The sequence below is a fragment of the Filicampus tigris genome, chromosome 6 (genome assembly GCF_054856515.1).
Source record: "Filicampus tigris isolate MCC_2025a chromosome 6, RoL_Ftig_1.0, whole genome shotgun sequence".
In the NCBI taxonomy this organism is placed as follows: domain Eukaryota; kingdom Metazoa; phylum Chordata; class Actinopteri; order Syngnathiformes; family Syngnathidae; genus Filicampus; species Filicampus tigris.
Window position 1 is genome coordinate 29266186 of NC_141222.1, and position 14778 is coordinate 29280963.

General features: G+C 51.3%; 2 protein-coding genes across 2 annotated transcripts; one reads left to right on the top strand and one right to left on the bottom strand.

Moving 5' to 3' along the window:
- Window positions 1–637: 637 nt before the first annotated feature.
- gemin6 (gem (nuclear organelle) associated protein 6) lies at window positions 638–2676 on the bottom strand. The gene is made up of 2 exons (XM_086033694.1): window positions 2038–2676; window positions 638–1337 (listed from the first exon to the last, which is right to left on the bottom strand). Exons 1-2 carry the CDS (start codon window positions 2169–2171, stop codon window positions 872–874), a joined length of 600 nt encoding a protein of 199 aa, XP_085889820.1. The 5' UTR covers window positions 2172–2676; the 3' UTR covers window positions 638–871.
- Window positions 2677–3850: 1174 nt separating this feature from the next.
- alg13 (ALG13 UDP-N-acetylglucosaminyltransferase subunit) lies at window positions 3851–14573 on the top strand. Its single transcript, XM_086032831.1, is given in 21 exon segments — window positions 3851–5070; window positions 7302–7385; window positions 7494–7544; window positions 7620–7666; window positions 7758–7830; window positions 7900–7981; window positions 8050–8273; window positions 8399–8516; window positions 8639–8703; window positions 9477–9577; window positions 9650–9735; window positions 9832–10084; window positions 10194–10298; window positions 12065–12215; window positions 12289–12585; window positions 12644–12712; window positions 13311–13440; window positions 13504–13623; window positions 13711–13965; window positions 14091–14198; window positions 14266–14573. Coding segments are annotated over 21 exon segments (2847 nt in total). The 5' UTR covers window positions 3851–4950.
- Window positions 14574–14778: the final 205 nt, after the last annotated feature.

Here is a 14778-nt window from a genome sequence, read left to right on the forward strand (position 1 = left end):
TTCCCCTCGGTCCTTACGGAAGCATTGCTTATTTGGGGTTTTGTTTTCCCTCTCCCTCGCTTGTTTGCATTTCTTGGAGGGGTGTGTGTGAATTTATTCGTGGCAATTGTCAGAAGCGCCACTAATCAGTAGCGTATCGTTTTCAAGCAACACTGTCTCGTGTCAGTTTTGGTTGATTACGGCGGCGCCATGTGGACAAAAGCGCTAGAGTTTTGACAAGTCAACCACGTGAGTGTGGTGAAATCCTGAGCTCCCGCTGGCCTGCAAGTTGAACCGAATGACATTTCTATTTCCAGTGGCTGTGTGAAAGATGAACGGCGACGAGGTAATGAATCAAATTTTGTTCAAACAATACTTTTCTTTCTTTGTTTGTATCGGGGCTTCTGCCGTGACACCGGTAATAGCGCGTGGACGTTCGAATCGACTTCCGTCCTTATCGCGAAAAAAGGAAGTGACGCTGGCCGTACAGCAATTCAGGACATTTGTATTTTTGGGTGTACCAGGGTTGCTCCCATCCTCCTCAAAGTTGCTTAGTGCCAGTACAAAAGATACAGATCCCCCCCCCCCCCCCCCCCCTCCCCGGGGCATGACAAAAGCCCCATTCAACTACCTGTAAGTCAATGTTTCATCAAAAGAGTTGTGAAGAATTTTTTTTATTCAGGTCAAATTCTTGCCCAGTGCTTTAAGTCAAATAAGGTCTCTGCACGATGATCCAAATAGTTGCTGCAGGTCTCCTTTTGGCCATTGAAAAAAAGCTACGGTGGGATATGTAAAAAACGAAGATAACTGAGCCACTTTGAACGGATCGGGTCTCGGTAAAACAGGTGAGCCGGACTGGGGTGCAAAAATGAAACAAAAACGGCAGACTTTTTCAGAGGGTAGGCTCCTCCAACGAGTGGTCCGAGGCCAACTTTTGATTGGAGGGAGGACAGGAAGCGGGCGCAGGCCAGGAAACGGCGGCGGCCCCCCGTCGCCGGGCCGCTTCCCGCCGCGGCTGCCCTTCCAGCAGCTTCCGCACTCGCTCCAGCACCACGGGGTTGGCGCCGCTGCAGTCGTCCGGCCCGTAGGGCGGCGCCAGAGTGAGCGCGCCGGCCACCCTGAGCCGCTCGCCGAGCTCCTCCACGGGGACGCGGTTGCTCTCCAGCCATCGGCGTACGGCGGCGCGCCGCTGCGGGTCCGCCCCGCCGGCCGCGGGCGGCGGCGGGAACAGCTCGCGCAGACGCCGGGCGCTGGTGGCGTCGGCCTCCCGTAGCACCTCCACCCGCCGCACCGCGTGACCCATCACCACCCGGACGCCGCCGGCCCCGTCCGCCTCGCCCAAGCTGACCAGCACCAAGCTGCGGGGGAGGGGCGGGGGGCACAAGGGTCGCGGGATTATCGGAAAGCTCCACATGAAACGGAGACAATTACGCTCGGTGCGTTTTCAAACAGGTTTGCCTTGAGAGTGGCAGCGCTCGCTAAATGCTAACATATCGTGCAAAAGGTCATTTGACCGCTGATGGTTTGCGGCTCCCAGTCGCACAACATTGTTCCGTTTGCGTCTGCATTCTCCCGCTGGCCTGCCAAGGCGGGCACAGCGCATTGAATCGGATGGCAGCGCTCAATCATGACACGATCTGGTGAATTCAATTTTCAGGGCTGTGCGACCGGGTGCCCCCCGGGGAACACGGGACGACAACGCAGGAGCAGCCTATGAAAATAGCTTCTTGGTGCAAATTGGGCTGCTTCCTAATCATTTGAAAAAATCATGAACACGATCATGGCCTTCACATAAATGAATACTAATTTTAAAAGGTCATCTGAGCAAACGTGTGGCTCAATCAGGTAGAAAAAGCCTTTGCATTGGGCTCTAGCTGTCCGCCCCAAAACGCTTGCTGGCCCCTCTTGGGCTTGATGACGTCATTACTCCGTCTTTTGAGAGAGGAAAATAACATCGTGGAGTGCGCAGTCTCGGACAACGGTTCCTTGCGACTGGGCGAGATGTATTGTTGGATTTGCTACATTTGCGGGGGCGCGCGCGTGTTTGTGTTGACGTGCCTGGCGGACACGGGGTCGACGGTGAGCAGCCATCCGGCCAACTCTTTTGCCTCCTTCCCCGCCGTGACTTGGAGCTCTTTGTTGACGTACGTCGTCCACTGCAGCGGACCCAAGTGGCGCCAACCGCACTGCATGTCCTACAACGAACGATCAAACAACAAGAAACAATGCGAAAGCGCCGCTTGCGAGCGTGGCGACGACGTGCAGCCGCCGACACTTTTCCGGGTTCAACTGCGACCAGCTTCCGCTGCCGTTATGGTTCCGCGCTGCAAAACGAGACGGACTGAACGAAACAACATGGATGTGCGTCAATATAAACGAAACTAAGGAAGCGTCGCTTGCGCCCAAAAAAAAACCCCTCAACTTGTACGCCACACGAGCCGGATTATCATCATGTACTCCGAATGCTTCCGGCTTCAACAACGCCCCTCGAGTTACTTTTCCGCTCTCCAAAAATTCGACGCACGGAGCAAATATACATCTGTAACGAGTAAGAGAACGTCTGAAAACCAGTTTGGATTTTAAATGCTTAAAACGAAAAGAGAATGTAGCACGAGACCCAAACAGAAATAGAGCTTTGTTTTGGGTTCCCTGCAGTTGCCACCGACAGCATTTCTCCCGCTGGCCAGTAGATGGCGACAGCGTGGATCCTGAAGACGATACTGCGTTGCGAACTGGACTGTCACGCTCTATTTCTATCCGAACTTACACAAACCCTTAGTACGCGTGGAGAAAATTATTGGTACCCTCTGTTCAAGAAATAAGGAAAATAATTCTAAACTAAATAAAGTAGTAGCAAAAAAAGCAGAAATTGCTTTTGGATTATGGTTGAGCTTCATTTCAAGTCACAATATTGATGTGATGCTCCTTTCATTGCTCATGAATGGACACTCAGCACCCCATCTCGACAGGTGTGCACAGGCCCACCCAGATTGGCAGACTGCCCACCCAGTGAGATTCATGAAAAAGCGTTGACAATTTAGTCAATTACCCACCCATTAGCCACGTTTTGGCTCCACCCCTGCCGCTACCCCGATTTAACCCCCCCCCCCTTCAAAAAAAGTGCACGAGGTAAGGGTGCCACCAATTTTTGTTTGATTTGTTGAAAATGCGAGCAAAATACGAACTCCTCCCTCGATGGGGATTTTTACGATGCGCGAAATGTGGCTTGGGCCCTCCCGCCGCCAAACTCCATCGGGTCATCTGTCTGCTGCAGCTGTAGAATACTGGCGTCCCCTTGCGGTGGTCTGAATGTGTAGCTACGGAGCCACGCGCAAGTCGCCCGCACACGCATTTGCAAATCGCCGCACGCGCGCTTACGGCGGGACTGGAGCAAAAGGCGCGTGGGAGAATGTAGCCAATCAAGAGGCTCAGTGTTTACACGTCACGCACGACTAGTAGACAGATCCCTAGTCGACGCTTTTAATCAAGTGTTTGAAAATCAATGTCCAAATCAACATGCGCGTTTGCAGCTGACCAGACAGTATTTGGCAATGATTGGTTGCTGCCTCATGTGCCGATCAGAGTTTTGGCTGAGAGAAGAAGCCGACCCCCAAAAATGTTCTTGACGCGAATACGCCGTGCGCAGCCCCACTCGTCGAAACGCGGCAATCTGCAGACTATTGCGTGCGTTTGTGGAATATGCGGTCAGATGCACCCCTTTCAGGGGGCGGCCATTTTGCCACTTGCTGTCGGCCGAAAATGACATCGCAGTTGCTCAGCTAAGGACCGATCACGCTGAGCCGCGATTGGGCCTTAGCAGAGGCCTGAGTGCCTGTGATGTCATTTTCAGCAAGTGACAAAGTGGCCGCCCCCTGGATTGGATTCTTCTGCTTAAATGGTAGTCCACAAACACAGTATTAATCACAATGCCGTGTTCAGTCTAGTAAAGGCACATAGAACATATTATTGCGAATACTTTTGGGACGGTTGGCTTCCCCTTTGAAGTTTTGGGAATGGTGGGCCTCAGAAAATGGGCACAAAAAAAAAAAGTCAATCGGGTTCTGTTCTTTTATTTTTGATCTAAGTCCAGTCTCCAGAATGTCTTGTTTTTCTTCATGCACAAAGATGATTTGTTAGCTTTCATGGAGGACTCAGGAAATCCTAATCACATGTAATGTATCGAGCTAGCTAGCTAGCTAGCTAGCTAGCTAGCCTGATAGACACACTCTTCATCCCACGAGGGAAAGTATATCGCCAATTGGTACATTAAAAAGCAGTATGTGTGGTTGCCATTTGGAATCTCCCTTATTGAATTGTTTCCACCAGTCAAAGAAAAAATATCTGAATATCTGTCAGAAGTAAAATAATGGTGTGAATGGGCGTTCTGTCCAGTAAATGAAAGATGACATGAAGTTATTATTGGTGGAAATGGCCTCCCGTAGTAACGGGCTCTGGCAAATGGCCTTAGAAGAAAAAGCATCGCTGGCAGAAACCGGCTTCGACCACACGCGCGCACACGCAAAAAGAGAGAGAATACTCGTATATTTGTTTGTGGCGTAAATGGGCTCCGCCATAAGGAGTAAAATAGAAGTTAATCAGACTAAAAAAAATATTTTGTTTATTTAGTTTTACTTGCTGACATATAGGGAGTGTTTTTTGTTGTTGTTTTTTTTCAAACTGGCTCAAGCAGGCTTCCTACCCGGTTCCAAAACCCAAGACGATTTGACGTCTTTCTGATTCGATGGGACATTCGTAGTTTGTGTGTGTGTGTGCGTGTGTGTGTGTGTGCGTGTGTGTGTGTGTGTGCGTGTTTGATGCTTTTGGGGGGTCTTCGATGGGCGTGTGGGGCCACTAGTGGCGCCACTAGTGGCGCAGGTGTTGGGGCCGCGGCTCGTTAGCGCTAATCAAGTTGAGGCGGCCTCGCACGCTCGCTCGCTCGCACGCTCGCGTTCGGGCTCGGGCGACGGCGGGATGCAAAAGGGCCTCAAGAAGTACTTCGTCAACATGGACGACTACCTGGCCAGCCTCGGCCTCTACCGCAAGATGGTCGCCAGGGACGCGTCCAGCCTCTTCCGGGCCGTCTCCGAGCAGGTCAGACGAGCCCCTGGCCGCCGAGGCCCGGCTGAGGCTGAGGCTGAGGCTGAGGCTGAGGCTGAGGCTAGAGCAGGAGCTACACAAGCTAAAGCTAAAAAGCTAAAGCTAAAGCTAAAGGCAAAGGCCTGGCGGGCTTGGGGGCTCCCGCGTGTGTTCTTCTCTTTCCCGGTGTCGTTGCGTGTTTGCTTTCGTCTTGTTTTGCTTTTTAAAAGTTACACTTGTGCCGTTTTTGTCATTTGCCTGCGTTTTCGTGTCTCATATTTCTTATGAATTGTTTGCGTGTGAGTTGCACGTGTGTCGTCACGTGTTCATGTTGAACTGGGTACATGCGTTTCTTTTCTGTGTGCGTTTGTTTGAGGGGTGCTTGTGTGTACTTATTTGTCGTCATGTTTAATTGTGCTCCGCTTTGGGTCGGTGTTTACTAGGGCTGTCAGAGATGGGGAAAGTACTGACATTCTGTACTTGAGAAAGTATAATTACTTGTATGAAGAATGACTTTGGTCACAGTACTCATTTAGATACTCACCCAAGTAAAAAAAAAAGTACAAGCTCTGAAATGTACCTGGTGAGTAAATGTAAAAAGTATTTTTACCAGATGCTTTCTCCTCATGTCATATCTTTTCAAGACTATTCAAATTGCAAGGTGGTCACATAACAAAGAATGCAGGCAGACCCACCTCTTGAAATCGACACCCTGTTTGGAAAATGTAAAAAGTACAGATACTGGTGGTAAAATGTAATCGATACAAGTCAAAAGTATTTAAAAAAAAAAAAAAAATCTTTTCACCGTCAAGCATCGCCTAAAACAAAAGTAACGACCCTGTTTGGAAAATGTATCGAGTAAAAAGTACAGATGCTGGTGATACAATGTAATGGCTACGAGTACAAAGTATTCCTCAAAGTCAATACTCTGTGAATGACAAAGTAGTGGAAAAGACTACTCAAGTACAGTAACAAAGTATTTGTACTTGGGTACTTCTCCTCTCTGCTACTAATTGTTTGACAAGTCGAGTTATCGGTTGACTATTTCGGTGGTTAGCTGAAATATAAAAAAGTTGTACTTTTTTTCGGCTTCGAACTTGATTTTTTTGCAATCGACAAACATTACCCAACATTGCTTGGCAATCCGAGCAAATAAGAAAATAAGAGGGGTGGGAGGGAGCGCGCGCACACACTGGGACCTCAACAAAACGAAAGAATGCCGATGGGTGAAAAAGTAACTATTAGGGGTGCCCGTCTCTCCACAAAAGACGTTTCGATGCGGTTTCCGATACGTTAGGCGCGAAAAGATTCAAGAACGGTTGGATTTATAAGTGGAACGATTCGGTTGGGCTCAGTGAGATTGGATTACGATTCGATTTGGATACGGTATGGCTCAGTCTGATGCAATGCCCTTTGTGGTTGTCCTTTGACACCCATTTGAAAGAATTTATCTGTCCTGTCAATGTGCCTATTCCTTCTCAGATCTCTCCACGATAAAGGCGACTTGATCGGCATCTCCGTACATTTCAATGTGGAACAATTTGATGCGCTCGCAGCAAAAAAAAAAAAAAAACAACAAACGTTTTTTTTTTCCGGTTCAAACCATTTTTTTCCTACACCCCAGGTAAACGAATGCGAATAAATGTCATCTCCGCTGTACACATCAGCACCCCGATTCGTGCGTGTGTGTTTTGTTTTGTTTGATTACACATTTGTGTGTGCTGTTGTTGGTGGAATGTTTGGCGTGTTTGTTCGAGGGATAGACCGGTTATCGGCGTTTTGACGAATGTCCGCCTCAGCCTTTTTTCAAAATCATAGATCCATTGAAGTGTGTTGAAATCAAAACCAACTTATGTGAAAGTTTTACTCTTCTGTCATTTTGACATTTCCGAGAATTTAACTTACTGTGGAAAGTCATATGGAGCTATTTTTTTTTTTTTTTGTTCTCCAAGTTTTCATTTGACTTTTGAAGATGAGCCTGGCTGCTCCCTGAACGTTTTGTTGCAGTTTATTGTGATAGTAATAGGTCATATATTTTTTCAAAATTAACATTATGCAAATCTGAAAAATTGTTCAATAAACATTTGCTTAAAGATGTTCCACCAAAGTGAAGAGTTGTTGTTTTTTCATTTTTTTTTTTTTTTAATCCGTGCCTTCTAATGATGACTAATATCGGCCGTGGAACAAACCATCTGGGCCTGCCTATCTGTAGTTTTTGTTTGTTGGTTTGTTTGTTGTGTGCGCAGTTGTACTACTCTCAGAACTACCACCACACCATTCGTCAGGCGTGTGCCGACTTCATGCGGGCAAACGCGTACGTCTTCGAGCCGGTGAGTTTTTCTTTTTTTCTTTTTTCTTTCTTTCTTTCTTTCTTTATTTATTTATTTATTTTTGCCGTTGTTTGGCCGGGTGACGATGTGGCCTCTTTTCTTTCCCAGTTTGTGGAAGGCTCATTTGAGAAGTATCTGGAGCGTCTGGAGGACCCCAAGGTGCGAGCGAGCGCACGCACATTCGCACGCACGCACGCACACGCTCAGAGATAAATGCGCGCCCGTGTGTTGCAGGAGACGGTGGGCCAGGTGGAGATCAAAGCTCTGTCTCAGCTTTACAGGTGCCGCTTGTCAATCGGCAGCCCAGCTCAGCCAATCAGAGCGCAGTGCTTTGACGTGCGTGTGTGTGTGTGTGTGTGCGTGTGCGCGCAGGCGCTGCTTCCTGATCTACCGGTACCCCGGCAAAGCGGCCACCGTCATCTCCGAGGACGACTTTGTGGACAAGGTGAGCCGGGCTCCGCCCCCTCCGCCCGGCCACGTGTGCCGCCGCGGTAACCGCCGGCCCGTTGCCCAGGTGACGTTGTCCTGCTCCATCAACGGTCACTATGACATCGTGTACCCCAGGAGCTACCCCGCCTCGGCCGCCCTCTGCCAGGGTGAGTTCAAAGGTCAAGCGCGGCCGGCGGCGCCCGTGTCGCGTCGTGACGCGCGTGTGTGTGCGCAGCTGTCGTGTACGAGCTACTCTACGCAAAGGTGTTCTGCTGCGAGGACGCGGAGCTCTCTCAGGCCACGGAGGCGTTCAGGGTGGGGGGCCGTCGCTATAGAAACAGCCTGTCGGCGTGCAGCGACGTCGACTTGGGCTACGACCTGGCCGAGGACAGAGGTCACAGGTGCGCGGAGGCGGAGTCGGGCGAGGAGAAGCTTCGAGTGGCGAGCCGAGACGGCAAGGTGAGCCCGTCCGTCTGATGGCCGCGCCCCTAGCCTTTTGACCTTTGACACGTTCCTCTTGTCAGCTGCCACCACAAGCGTGCGTGTAAGTGAATACGTTGTTTGTTGTTGACCTGTGCGTTCAGCCGGCGTCGGAAGCTCCGCCCCCCAGCAGGCTGTCTCTGCCTTACAAGGTGCTGAAGTCACTGGACGCCGACGTTTACCGAAACGTCGAGTTTGACGTCTGGCAGGACACCTGCAAAGGTAGGCCGCCATCCTGATGATGTCGCGCCGCCATCCTGATGATGTCGCGCCGCCATCCTGATGATGTCGCGCCGCCATCCTGATGATGTCGCGCCGCCAACCTGATGATGTCGCGCCGTCAGAGATGCAGAAGACGGACTACATGGTGTTCGCCGGCCGACAGTACTTCCTGGGGGACAAATGTCAGGTGTTGGGTTTTTTTTTGGTCAATTTTGTGTGACTGCGTCAATGTCGTCTTTTTTTTTTTTTTTTTTTCTCTTCTTCCACCTCTATACGATAGGGCTGCTCGATAATTCTGAGCATCATTAGGGTAATCAGGGTTATTCAAACAATCGTTTGTTTTTGGGGCACAAAAGAAAAAAAGGTTGAAACCTCGGGGTGCAACCAAAACCGGTTTGAACCGGAAAAACGTTTTGGGGATTTTAAAAGGTGCGAGCGCATCGAATAGTTCCACTTTGAAATGTACGCAGATAACGACAAATAATAAGACAAATACATTTTATGTCATGCAAGTTCCTTTTGGACCAAACAAAAGTGGTAACATTTGTCATTATAAAATTTAAATAAAAAAACAAAGGTGCCCATGTATGATTTCCTTGCGTCAACAAAAAAAATAGTGCGTCGGATAGAAAGGCATACTAATGTTTTTTTTTTTTTTTTTACGATGATGCCAATTTTGTCATCGCGGAGTGCAATCATCGTAATTGTCATTGAAATTCAATTCATTGCGACGCCCTGTTTGCAATCGTCTTTTATCGGAGACGTGAGAAGGAATTGGCACATTGACAGTCGTGACAAATTCATTCAAATGCGTGTAAAAGGTCGTGGCATCAGACACCACCCAACCGAGCCGGACCATAGCCAATCGTAATCTCGTCGAACCCAACGGTTCGGCTTTCCAGTCGTTTCGCACCCGACATATCGAAAACCGTATCGAATGGACTTTTTGTGTGTTTTCAGGTGCGCCTGGAGCCCAAGGGCAAGTATTTCAACGCCTTCATCCAGGAAGTGGGGACACACTCGGCCGCCGTCACCGTCTTCATTGAAGAGCTGGGAGAGAAGTAGACACATGCGCGCGCGCGCACACGCAGCCCGTAACCGCACGCCGCGAGTGACTTCCCGTCCGCCGGCAGACATTTGGTTCCGGTGACGGACGTGAAAGCCGTCAATCCGGTTCCGGCCTGGAACGCCTCGGCCCCGCCCCGCAAGAGCGACGCGGGTAGGCGGATTCGCCGGCGCCGCCGTCCGTCCGAACCCCCGCCCGCCCAACCAACCCCCCCGGCCGTGCGCTCACCTTGCCGTCGGGCCCTTTCAGACGGCGACGCGCGAGCTCACCAGCGCCATCAGCGCCACCGTTACTTCAGGAAATCTCGAGGGGGCGGGGCTGCGGCCAAGGGGGTGGAGCTGGCGGCGGCCCCGCCCTCCCCCTACGGCGCGCCGCTCCCGCCGCGCTTCCAGCCGGCGGGCCGCCCGCCGCCCTACGAGCCCTACGCTCCGCCGCACCACCATCAGCCGCATGGCCACGCCCTCGCCGCCAGACCGCCCAGATACGGCGCCGCCGCCGCCAGGTGCGCGCGCTCCCACTCACCGGCCATCGCCTGACCGTGCTAACCAACAACCTGTGTTTGCTGTGTGTGTGTGTGTGCGTGCGTGCGTGCGTGTTTGGATTTGGGTCAGAAGCTCCGCCCGCTTGGTCAACCGCCACCTGATTGGTCCTCAGCTGACCTATTACCCGCCCACCAGGCGATACTACGACTACGACAGCTACGCCTTCAGGTCTCGGTAGGGCTGCGCAATTGATTGAAATTCAAGTCTGATTACTGGCTGCCCAAAGGGAAATCGCAATTCTTTTGCTCATCGTGAAAATTTGCCATTATTCAAAGCACCCTTTATTTTGGGGGTGCAAAACATTTTCTTATGTTTCCAAATAAAACAAAGAATAGAAAGACATACAGTGGTACCTCTACTTAGGAGCGTCTTTTCAAATGAAATGTTCAAGTTAGGAAAGGCCTCGGCAGGTAAATATCGCCTCTAGTTCCGAAAGAAATTTCAGGATGCGAAAGGTAAAAAGTATGGGGTGACGCTCGCAGTATGGGCTGCCACTCGCAGCTCCGGACTTTCCTGAACGCAACATACTCGTAGCTGCTCTGCCATTGGCTAGCCTAGCATCTTCCTGGCATCCCATTGGCTAAGAGGGACCTCTTCCGCAAGCGTGTGGATTGCCAGGTAAATAGATGGATGGATGTTACCTTCCGCCATCGGCCAAGGGGCCAAGGGGCCAAGGGGCCAAGGGACTGACTGCAGTCAGCGTGGTGGACAAAGACAACGAGGCGTCAAGTAGCTTAGCGATCGGGCTTCTGTTTATTTTGAATCTCCTCCTTCCTCTCCTACACCAGCCCTTTCTTTCCGGGTTTTTCTCCCGCCGCCAGCACACGTCACACGCCACGTAGCTGCCTCAGGCTATGCCTGTAACATGGATGCAGCGTCCTGGTCATTCGCCCCTCGGGCCGTGAGGTCTTCCGATAGTTTGACGTGAATTCGAAACGAAAAGAAAAGGAAAAAAGGAGAAATTCGTTTTTTTTGTCCATACAAAGATAATATGACCGTAATGTATCGACAGGCGCCGCCACGTTATTAAATCAGTTGTTTACAAAACGCCAGGCAAAAACCACTTGTGAGAGAGAACATGAACCAAAGAGGGCCAAAAGCCATGAGGACAGCAGTTCAAAGGGAAACGACCATCATTTTTATTCCTCGCTCCATTCTTTGTTAATTCCCATTATGCACAACTCTCATTTATTGTGCAACAGTCTAGTTGTAACATGTATTTGTTACATGTATTTATGCTTTATAAAACATTTATGTCTCAATATTGGGGGGCTTGGAACGGATTCGGGCATTTACATGGAAAACGCGTCTCTACTAGCAAAATTTTCTACTGAAGGAATTTCTTCCAGAACCAATCAATTTCCTAAGTAAAGCTACCACTGTAAATGTAAGCTCCTTTTGGACCAGACAAAATTGATCAAATGAGTGACGATAGAATTTTAAAAATCATTTCCTTGTGCAAACAAACACATTTGCGTATGATAATAATGCGCATGAATCATCGTTTTTGACAATGATGCCAATTTTGTCATGGTGGAGTGTCATCATCGTAACTGAATTTCAATTATTTGCGCAGCCCGCGATGACAAAAGTGGGATCATCGCAAAGAAACGATATCCATCGCACATCGAAGTCAGACCTTTTTTTTTTTTTTTTTTTTTTTTTTTTTTAATCACCACTCATTTAGTTTGCTCCCAAAGGAACTTTCATCATTTCAAAGCAATTCATCTCGTGAGATTTGTGGACATTTTCTTGCGTTGTACCCAAAACGAAATGACGCGGCTGGAATAATGGCAATGAGCAAAACCATCCCGCTCCCGATTTCCGTTTTTCATAATGGAGCGGCCCTGGGCCTCGCTAGGCCGCCGCCGCCGCGTCGGGCTGAGGGTGAGGGGGCGGAGTCCAAAGGCTAAAGGTGCGGTCCTCCATTTTGTGTTCAGTCGCAGCCGGCGTCACGCGCCGCCGCCGGCCAAAGGTTTGCCCTACTTCAGCGAGGACGAGGCGGCCGAGCCGCCGGCGGAGATGGACGGCGCCGTGGCGTACTACCGCGTGGACGACGCCAACCTCGACCTTTTCGCCACGCTGGCCACGGTACCCGCGCACGCAAAGCGCGCTTGCCGTTTCGGGCCTTTTGACTTTGCGTGCATCTTTTTGGACGCGGCAGAGTTCTTCGGTGCCACAAGCGCTGAGCGTGGCGGCCCCGCCCCCGCCGCCTGGCTCCTCCTACCGGGTCCCGAGAGGCTCGGGGGGGCCGCTCACCCCCCCGGCGGTCGGCGTCCTCGTGTGTTCGTCAGAGGAGGAGCGGGACCGTGCCGACGCTGTCCACGACCAGGGTGAGCTGTGGCGCGTGCGTGTCGGACGCCACGTTGGGCGCTCAGGGGGAGTCACATGACGCGGCCATGTTTCAGATGGCGGCTACGCCGGCGACGCCAGCGCTGCCGTGGAGACGCCCGCCGCGCAGGTAACATGCACGCTGCTCAAGTCGCCCTGTGACCAGGGATGACCTCATCATGTGACAGGACCAGGAGGGAGGAGGCGCGGCCCAGTCGCCTCCAAGAGCCGATACGGGCTACGGCTACACGCAGCAGGTGCTCCCCTCACTTCGGGATTATCGGCCGGCCACGCTCGGCGTTTTGACCGCTATGGCCTTTTTAAAGAAAGAGAAAGAAAAAAAAAAAATGCGATGGCCAACACTGGATCCGTTTTAAAAGTGTTGAAATCGATACTGGGATTATGTGAAAGTTGAACATTTGTATCATTTGGAACTTTTGCAGGACTTCATTTAGTGTGGAAAACCATATGGAGCGATTGCTTCACTTTTCAAGACATGCCGACCAACCGGGCTGCTCTCCCAACTTTGATCACAAAGTTGGATATAGATATAATCATAAAAATATTGTCTAAAATGTATCGTAAGAATTGAAAAAAATCAACGTCGGGCAAATCTTGTTGAATAAACGTATGCTTTAAGGCGACTTCAAAGGCTTTTTTTTTTTTTTTTTTTTGGCCCGATTTTGATGCCGATATTTTCCTTTTTGCTGAAAATCGGCCACCTTGACTACTAATAATCCCAATCGACCCTGGAAAAAAAAAACAATCGGTCTGTTTCTACTGTCGATACACATAGAGTTGAAACGATACTCTGGACGGTTGTCAAAAGTGAGACGACGTGTGCTTGTGTGTTAGGCGGCGAAGTCCATAGCGGTGATTTCTTCTTCGCCGACGTCCTCCTCGTCCTCTTCGCCCTCACCTTCATCTCGCGTGCCCGCAGCCGCTCACGCGCCGGCGGCGGCGGCGCACACCCAACCTCGGCCAGGTGCGCACGAGCATGCGCGCGCACGGCAATGCCGCGGATGCGCTCATGTTGTTTTGTTCGTAGTTGCCATGGCGATCCCAGCCGCCACCCCCTGGTTGGTGAACGAGATGGGGGAGGGGCTGTGCTCTGTGGTAGCTCCGCCTCCTTACTCCTATGACCCCAACGGCAGCGACCTACCCAGAGGTGGGCGTATCCATGACGACTGTTAATCAGCATGATTTGATTCTTTTTATGATATGTATTAATTCATCCTTGTGATGCTTGTTGCAGACTGGCGGGTGCTTCAGTACTACTTCAATCTGGGCGTGCAGGTTGTGTGTGTGTGTGTGTGTGTGTGCGTGCGCGCGGTTGTGTGTGCGCGAGCACGCTGACATGGTGCCTGGTCTCCTCAGTGGTATCATCAGAGCTGCTGGCAGCAGCAGCAGCAGGCGGTGGCGCCGTATCCCCCCGCGTACCCCCATGACGGCGCCGCCTACCCCTACCAACACTACCCCGCCTACCTTGGCCAGGAAGCCCTCCCGCACCGTGCGATTATTGAAAACGTTTTTTTAATCAGCCTGAATGGGCTTCTTCCGCTATCACGAGCAAGTTTTTTTTTTTTTTTTTTTTAAACTGGCTTCCCTACATGTGAGGCTTTTGTGCGTCCACAGCTTCCCTCCCTTCCTACGGCGAGACGGGGCGCGGACCTCATCAGGGCCCGCCCTCTTACCCGGAACCCAACAGGAACGTCGAGGCTCCGACGGACGCGCATGGCGGCGGTCGGTGGCTTTTCGCATTTGGATGATGCAAAGTCAAAGTCCTTCATCTGCTGATTTTGTCTCCTAGGCCCCGCCCATTCAGTGGAAGGCTCCTCCCTCACTGCGCCACCTTCAGGGTTGTACCCGGAGCAGATGGCCCTGCACCTGCCGTATGAATCTCCGCCCCCAGCCCCCTACCTGTCATCCGTCCCGCCCCCTCCTCTGGCCCACTCCGCCCACCACCCTTACCACGCCCACCACACCTGCGTGCCCACCTCTGCTGCGCACTGGGGAGGGCACGGCTCGCGGGTCTACTGCCCCGCCCCCAACTCTGCCCACATGGTGGGCGGAGCTGTGATGTATCACAGCCCCGCCCACACACTTTACCCCACCTAGCGCCCCGGCAAGCTCACTATGGTGACCCACCCCCGCAAAGTTAAGTTGAATTGTTCAGCCAGTTGTCATGGTAACCGGCGTGACCACGGGAGTCTTTTTGAGTTGGTGCCAGCCAATCAGAGAGAGGGGTGTGACCAGTCCCCCTTCGTTGTTGAAGGGATGTTTTTGTTACTGCGACACGGTGTTGTTTTTTTTTTGGGGGGGG